The sequence below is a fragment of the Papaver somniferum genome, unplaced genomic scaffold, assembly GCF_003573695.1.
Source record: "Papaver somniferum cultivar HN1 unplaced genomic scaffold, ASM357369v1 unplaced-scaffold_133, whole genome shotgun sequence".
Lineage (NCBI taxonomy): Eukaryota > Viridiplantae > Streptophyta > Magnoliopsida > Ranunculales > Papaveraceae > Papaver > Papaver somniferum.
Genome location: NW_020622492.1, coordinates 17,877,988 through 17,887,091, shown reverse-complemented (window position 1 = coordinate 17,887,091; position 9,104 = coordinate 17,877,988). Strand labels below are relative to the sequence as shown.

Genomic DNA, 9,104 nt, shown 5'->3' with positions numbered 1-9,104 from the left:
AAATCTAATAACGAAATGAACCAAAAACGTGATTATTCATCTAGATCTAGTAAATAATCAAGAAATCAAACATGGAACTAGTTAGATCAAATCTAATAACGAAATGAACCAAAAACGTGATTATTCATCTAGATCTAGTAAATAATCAAGAAATCAAACATGGAGATCAAAATCTTAATCAAACACCACAACGATTAGACCATGGATCGAACAAAAAAAACTGGAAAAACTTCGAATAGAACTTGCAGAGCTCGAACAAAAAATCGTTGTGATGATTAATATCGTAAGAAAAAAAAATCCACCTACCGATTACACTTGCAGAGCTCGAACTCATGAATCGAACAAGGACCTCAAATAATCTTCACTTGCAGAGCTCTTCTCTGAAAACATAAATTGAGAGAATGAAAAAGAAACGAACGTGTTTCTTAGCTTAAAAAAACTTGCGGGGTGTTTTGGAAATTATGATAATACGTCACATGTGTCCCGCACGTGTACAGGACCTAGGCTTAAAAAATTAGGTCCAGTTTCATGTTTTCTTTTAATTATGGACCTATGCTTACCGGGCTTTAGTGGGTGGACCTGCCATTAACTAAGACTACCATAATAGTACCTATTGATAATTCCTACTATTTATATTTACTTATTCTCATGTTTGTACTAATTTCACTATCTTTCTGTTTTTATAGGTGTAAATGTAAACCCAACGTTACAACTTGAAACCGGTTAAAATAAGACTAGAAGAGCGTAATTGACGGCACCCATAAACAAGAGCAGTATAATGTGGAGCATATTATTGAGGATGACATCGGTATAATGCATGTTCTTTATATTCTCATAATCTTTGGAAATGATATTTTCCATACAACAGTGACGTGCTTAAAATAGATGACTACTGATGAATGCTAATGGCCTTATATGGATAGGTACGACTTTTTTTGTTGGATAAGACTTGATTGATCCTTGGATATTGGTCTTTGGTACCGTACAAGAACTCTCTTCGTAGTTAGGTTCACGGATTCAGTTCTGTAAACGTTCTAACAACAAGAGAGAGACATATAACTCTAGACACTATCTTTGATTGAGTTTTAACTCTCGGAGTTGTGTTGAGTTAGTCCATACGGATTTCCTACGGAAAAGTTGGTGGTGTATTTTGGTACCCGCAGTGTTTTCAATTGGTATAAGAGCAGGCAAACACGTTAAGACCTAATAAGTATGTGTTTGAAGCAGTCTGATTATATGGACATGAGTAAAATCTCGACTTTTGTACACCATAAATTCTTAAAATATTGTCAAAGTCTGTTTTCTTCAGGGTATGTCCTCCCTTAGAAACTTCTCAGGTTATCCAGTATCTTGGTTGGAAGTAAAGAATTCTTAAGAAAAAAATAAAAGTTCCTTCTACAAGGTCAAACAGTCGTGTTAAAAGTAATAAGCTACACTGTATTAAAAGATTGGTACCCAGTATTCTTAAGAAATGCGACGAAAAATGAGTTATAGACGAAGATCTCCATATAGCTTTTGAAAAAACTTTTAAAATCCTGGAACACCTTGGATTGATTTTGAGAAAAATTAATTCCGTACAATTGTCTTCAGTATGGCGCTTTCGGACATGTCAAAAACTCTTGCAATTTTAATCCAATGATACTGACTGCTTCAGATTATTACGGAAAATCATCTCATAACAAGAAGAAAGAAAAGAAACCATAAAACTGTCGCGCCAGGAGGGATGACGTGCCTAGTGGTCGTCTAATCTCTTAACAACTTCTTGGCATCACCCTATCTTGTATTCTCGTGAGATGGGGAAAAGCAGTTGTAAAGGTTTTTTTTGTTTTGTATGGTCTTGTTTTAAGGTTGTTTGTTTTTCATCATTTTGAGAAGAAAAGGAAGACTTGGTGTAATCTGTAACGATCAGGAAAACATCGTACATTGTTGAACTAGCTCCAATTCAGTGATGTGATAAGATCATAGTGATTTACAGCACTTCTAGAAATAAATATCTCTTGTACTCTAAAACCTTCCATTGAGCTAAGAATAGGATTAATCATCTTATATTGATGTTGTCATACATTGATGGTTTTCCGAAAGTTGTTGTAATAGTGGTAAATAATAGGTTCTTTTCAGACTTGGGAAGGAAAGAATTTTTAGATTTAAATAAATATTGCAAATTTGATTCAAAAAGTGATGTCAAGATTTTGGAGAAACTGGGACTAAGGGTTCCACTATTCTATCAATTCCAAAGTGATATTATTATTATTGTTATTATGCAATTTCCCATTTAAGTGATTCTAATTATTGCAAAAATAGATTTTATAAAAGAGAAATTGTAAGTTGAAAGCATGGAATATCAAGAACTCAAAGTTAAGCATATACCATCAATTAAAATAACAATTGCTTAATAAAAATCATTGGAAAAACTCTTTTGTTCTAGGCAAAAAAAATCATAATTTAAATTGCATAAATTATTTAAAATAGAAATTACCACTTTTTCATTGTCAGAATAGCTTCCTCCGTCGCCTCAGAGGATGGGTTTAGCTCCTCATATCAATCATGGTCTCAAAAGATTGGTCTATGGCTCAAAAGATGATCAAAAGAGTGAAAAGGTATGAAACTGTGAGTTTGTAACAGTTATAATTGTTACAAAACTCGTTGTAACGGGAGAACGAAAGTGAACTGTTGCAAACTTTATTAATTGTTGGAATAATTGTTACAAAACTGTTACAAAGAGTTTGGATTTGAAAGTTTAGGCCACGGTTTCTGCGACTGTTTTCAACTATCGAGTTCACTATTCACCTTCTTCCCCGACTACAACTCGGCAGTTTCTCTGTAAAAAATTTTCTTTGTTTCTGAGCTTCCCTAAACCTCCCTAAGTCTCGACATATCCTCTTTGAGTTCCCAACACCCTATATATACTCCACAGGGCCAAAATATCTCGCCATAACTTCATATAATCTTCCATTATTCTTCACTGTCTGTTTAGGAAATAATTTAGATATTTGATTTCTCCACGAGTTCTGAAGCTGCCAAATTACTATATTTATCTCCTTCATACTCCAGATGTTTGTTAGAGTCATCCTAACATACGCAAACTCATTCCAACTCATGCAAATCCCGTGACAGTCTCCATACAATGACGTGCTCCCTGTTTTGCTCCACAATTTGATTCAGCCAATTCTGGCCCGAGATAACACCTGAAATAGCTTAATATGGTTATATCACATCTTTCCACAAAGTTTCAGCGATTGAATCGCACAAAATCACGTCCAAAAATCGATCGAAACATCTGCCAGTTGAAGAAGAAAATTTCCTGCCAAAATGAGAATCCAATTTTTTGAAGATGGTGTCCCCCTATCCGATCCTAGGGTGCGAATAACATCTGCCTTTTTGGGGTGACCTGGGTTGACCCTTAGTAATCGAGTTCCCCTTAACCAATGATGAGAGTCCGAATAACAAATGTCCTCCAGGGGTGCTCCGTGCAACTTTTCGAGCCGAATTTTCCAACAATAATTATTTTCCAAAAATACCTACAAACACACAAAACAACATAATAAGAACGAAAACAAGTAATAACAATACGAAACATTAAGGACAAATTAGACACATAAATGCGTCTATTAAATACTACCAAACTTATTATTTGCTAGTCCTCGAGCAAAAACAAAAAATAAAACCGAGTTAATCTCGGGAGGGTTTACCAGAGGTGTATCCACAAAACCATTACTCCATACCCTATCTATCTATGTCGAACCTTGGAAGGCACTAAAGAATCTCCTTGGTTGGATTACAATCACTGACTACAGGAGGAAGTACCCTGATGCGAAATTCCAATTGTTGTACACGAGTTTACACTCAAGCATACTAAAATTCATATAAAGTGACAGAGCTCTACTCAGATAGTTGCACTATGGACATCATATTCGGAGTCAAACTAATCATATGGATAGAAAAGGAGATGGAAATAGAAAAATGTAGATGGTTTTGATGTTAACCAAATGATCGATGTTTCACATATCTGTCTGAAGGCCACTGCCATAATGAACCTATCCTAATGGACTGAGATACCGGTCTGACTAATATCAACACAACTGGCATATACAAGGGAACCAGTGGTCAATAACTTAAACCTAAATCAACAAACTGGCAAATACAAGGGAACCAGCAGTTGACTACACAGAACAATAACCATTTTTTTTTTAACTTAACGACATGAATAGATCTTTTTGATCCAAGCGCATGCTTCTTGTCTTTTTCTTTTTTTTTGCTGAATCACCCTTTTTATCATTTATTGACAAACTAAAAGGATACAAAAGTTACTATAAAACAATAGACAAAGTGAAAAAATTACAAAAGAAAGGAATCTTAAGAATGAATTTTAAGGTGACTAAGAATTTGGTTTTCATAGCTATTATTCCACCTGATCTCTTTTAATCTGACACCATGATCTTGAATAACCTTCATGACCCTGTGCTTGAAACCATGAATATTAACATCTCCTCCTTCAAAGAACACTCTGTTTCTTTGAAACCGTAACTCCTTAATGACAATACAAGCAGAGATTATCCAAACTTCTTCAATGATAGGACTGTGCTGTTTTACTGCAGAAAAAACTTCTGAAAAAGAGTATGGCCTGGGAAATTGAAACATATTGCTAAGTCAATTCCAAACCTGTACACAGAATTCACAAAGCCACAGTGTGTGCTCCATAAAATCCTGCTCTGATTTGCAGATACCACATCTAGAAGGCATTTCATATCCCTATTTTCTTTTCATGTCATCATTCACATAAACACCTTGCAGAAGCTTCCAAATGTTGCTGGCAATAGTTGGGTGCAAATATTTCCTCCATATATGAGAAGACCAATCAACCTTGTCTTCCTTGTGTCTTATACTGACTTTGCATTATTAAACCTTCCACTACTATGTAGGTTCCATATTATGGAATCACTTCCACTGTGAATCTGAGGCAAATTATCAATCTGTAACAAATGCTGCAACTGAGGATGTATATTCCATTGGTTATTACTGATTAAGTTCTGAACTTTCAACTGCCTATTGTTATGAATAAAATCAGTATAACCAATTTCATTAATTAGTGGTGATGATCCATACCAGTTATCAAACCAGACTGAGATGCTAGCACCATTTCCAATCTTCCAAGAGATGTCTTCTTGCAAAGTAAGCCAAGCCCATTGCAACCCTGCTCTTACTGATGATAATTTCCATTTTGAAAACCATATGCCATATTTATCTTTGAACTTAGCTGTAAAAAACAGAGCCCATTCATCTGATGAGTATACCAATTTCCACATCATTTTCATCAGCAAAATTTTGTTAAGAACTTCTAGCCTTCTAATACCCAAGCCACCTTCACTATATGGCACACAAATCTTCTTCCAAGATAAAGTTTTGTACTTTCTAACCTCTCCATCACCTGACCATAGAAAGTTCCTTATTACTTTTTCACATATCTTAATAACTGAAGATGGCCATTTATAAACTACCATATTGTAAAGAGGGTAGCTGCACAAAACTGTTTTAACAAGAATCAGTCTATCATGAAAAGATAATAATCTCCCTTTCCAAGCTGCAAGTTTGCTCTGAAGCATAAGAACCATTGGCCAGACCATTTCAGTAGTTACTCTTCCTGGAGCTAGAATGATACCAAGATACTTATCAGGAAAATTAGATATATCCATACCAATTATGCTGCTAATTTGTTGCTTTCTGGTTTAATTAGTACCATCAATAAAACACTTGCTTTTGGATTTGTTAATCATCTGACCAGAGCTATGTTGATATTTTTCAATCAGTTTGAATAGACAAAGCAAAGTCTTCTTAGCTCCATTACAGAATAATAAAACATCATCAGCAAAAAATAAGTGTGTTGGATATATTCCATTTCTAACTACCATTGGAGTTAGTTTCCATGTATTAACCAATTTTGTGATATTTCTACTCAATACATCTTCCATCAAGATAAATAAAATAAGGGATAATGGATCACCCTGCTTAAGACCCCTATGCATTGAGAAGAAGCCACATGGTCCTCCATTGATCATGACTGATAATTTTGCAGATTTAAACATGGTTAACAACCAATCACACCAAGATGATGAAAATCCATATTTGTGCATAACTTTAAGAAGAAAAGTCCAACTTACAGAATCATAAGCCTGTGATATGTCCAGTTTCAAAGCCACATTACCTCCTCTTCTTTATTTCCTCATTTCATTTACCATCTCTGAAGCTAGAAGAATATGTTCTTGAATACTTCTTCCTTTAACATAAGCAGCCTGTTGTGATGAAATTAACTTCTCCATGAGTCCATTCATTCTGACAGAAATTATCTTTGTGAAATTTTTTGAATAATACATTACTCAATCCAATTGGTCTATATTGACTTGCTTTCTTAGCACCTGCACATTTAGGAATGAGGGTTAAGAAATTTGAATTCAGGCCTTTGGGAATAAATCTTCTTCTCCAACAAAATTGTATGGCATCTTTTAAATCCAATTGAATTATATCCCAACAACTTTTATAAAAGGATCCAGGAAATCCATCTGGACCAGGGGCACTATCTGATTTCATTTCAAAAACAATTTTTTTTATTTCTTCATTGGTGGGAATGGAGTCCAAAATTTCTTGGTCTTCATATGTAATAACTGAAGGAATAACATCAAGCAATTCTTCAGAAACATCAACATCTTGAGCTTCAAATTTTTGTTGAAAATGCTTGACTAAAGTATCTGCAATTTGAGATTGATCACTAATAATATTTCCATTTGCATCTTCAAGCTCACTAATTGCATTTCTTGCTTGTCTAATCTTCATTCTATCATGGAAGTATGCAGTGTTTGCAGAACCATCTTTAATCCATTTTGCTCTTGATTTAAGTCTCATAAGAGTATTTGCTTGAACTTCTCTTGTTGCATGTTCATTTTGAGCTTCTACTAAATTGGATAAAAGATCTCCATTCAAGGGATTTTGATCAGATAACTCCATTGCTTTTTGAACTTTCTCTTCTGCCTCCTTAATTTTTGTATTAATGTTACCAAATATACTCCAATTCCACTCACTTAAGAGCTTTCTTTAACTTTTTTAGCTTTTGCATGAAAATAAAAGATGGATCTCCAATAATATTCTCATTCCATACTTTCTTCACTTCACTTAAGAATGATGGATGTTCAATCCACATTTTCTGAAATTTCCAGGGAACATTCTTTGGTTTGGGTATGCTTGCACAACCATATAATAAAGGAGCATGATCAGAAACTATCCTCAATCCAACCTTATATCCCCAATCACCATACTTCTGTAGCCATAAAGAATTGAAAACAGCTCTATCTAGAACACATAGGATTCTTTTTGTTCCTTGTTGACAATTGGACCAAGTGTATTGCTGACCTATGCTAGAAGCTTGAATTAAGTTGCATTCATTAAGGCAATGAAAAAAATCTATCATTGATATTCTGTCAGGAGCTTTACCACCAAATTTCTCTTCAGGTGAAATTATAGCATTGAAATCACCTAAGACAACCCATGGTTTTTGTATCTGACTAATGATTTCCATCTCTGACCAAAGAAATTTTCTTTGACTCTTTTTAACATGAGGATGAACACCAGAAACTAGTACTTCACCAATACTGACAGTTACCATTTGGCTAGACATTGAAATAACTTGAGGAGTAGATAAAGAAGCATTCCAGAATAACCATAAATTACCTTTTGTAGATGAGGTTGAATTATGAATCACCATACTTTTCATTCCAGAGAGATTTAATTGACTGCAAAAAGAAGAACTACAAGAAATTTTTGGTTCTGCAACCCAAACTAGAGATGGGTTAAATTGATTCACCAAAGACCTTAGTTTATTCCGAGCCCTAGCTCTTCTTAGTCCCCGAATATTCCAATATATGATCTTCATCTTGGTGGTGGAGGGTTTTTGGTACCTCCCTTACCATGATTTTGTCTGAGATTATGTTTCTTATTTGCAACAATTGGATTACCACCTTTAGCTGCACCTGGATAATGTTGAGAAGTGGAAGAAGTAGAATTAGGTTGCTTTTCAACCACTTTTGACCATGAAGTAACCTTAACAGTTTCATCAGAAACTGTCCCTGTCTTTCCATCTACAAATTTAATTTGAGAAGTTTCTACAACATCATCTGTCTTATTTTCATTAACCACAATATCTTCAAGAATATTTTCTTTGACACATTCAAGAGGACTGAATCTTCCAGTAGTAGCAGTGTGAATAATTTGATGAACTGGAACTGGTGGAGTAGCATGAATTGTATGAATGACAGAGTCTTCATTGTTATCTGCTGATGTATCACAAATATTAAAAGGCAATGATCTAGTTACTCTTGCAGAATATAAAACATTCAAATTATTTGTTGAACTTGATTTAGGCTGCTGAGGAGTTTCTGAGGAACTCTTAGGCTGTTGTGGAGTAATTATGTTTTCTGACTTAGTTTCATTCCTTTTTGCTTTTTCAACTCTACATTCTGTGATAAGGTGACCTACCATTTTGAAGCTGCTGCAGTATTTTGGACAATCTGGAATGGAAACCTATTGAAAAAAAACCCCATATTTAGTCCTAATCCATACTTTGTTTGGAACTGAAGAAGCAAAATCTACCTCAACCAAGACATTTGCATAATATCCAACATCACATTTAGTTGTTGCCTCATCAATTTTAATTGGAGTTCCTATTTCTTTACAAATCTTGAACAGAATTGATTCACTCCAGAATTCAAGACCTAAACCTGGAAATCTTACCCAAACAAAAGCCTTAGAAGTTATTTGACTGGTAGGTCGAAAATTATACACCCAATTTCTAATCTTCAAAATTTGATCTGTAACTTCCTATACTTGAGATTTGATGTAGTTACGGTCTGTAACATTATCCAATTTGATGGTAAAGAAACCTCTACCTAATGGAATTAATTTACATTCCCCAACTAATTTCCATTGATTTCTAAGAATTATTGTAGCATCAACGAATTTGATCTTCTGTAAGTTTAATCTACCAATTAAAGAAAAACGCCATGGATCTAAGCTTTTCTCAAATAGTTCATCAGGTAATTCAATCGAAAGAATTTTCATTC

General features: G+C 34.5%; 1 protein-coding gene across 1 annotated transcript; it reads right to left on the bottom strand.

The window, feature by feature from the left end:
- Window positions 1-7,066: 7,066 nt before the first annotated feature.
- LOC113333645 lies at window positions 7,067-7,750 on the bottom strand. Its single transcript, XM_026580067.1, has one exon. The coding sequence runs from the start codon at window positions 7,748-7,750 to the stop codon at window positions 7,067-7,069; it is 684 nt and encodes a 227-aa protein (XP_026435852.1).
- Between the last annotated feature and the right edge of the window lie 1,354 nt (window positions 7,751-9,104).

Coding starts and splice junctions, on each gene's coding strand:
- LOC113333645 (XM_026580067.1), bottom strand. CDS start 7,750: ATGGTGATTCATAATTCAACCTCATCTACAAAAGGTAATTTATGGTTA.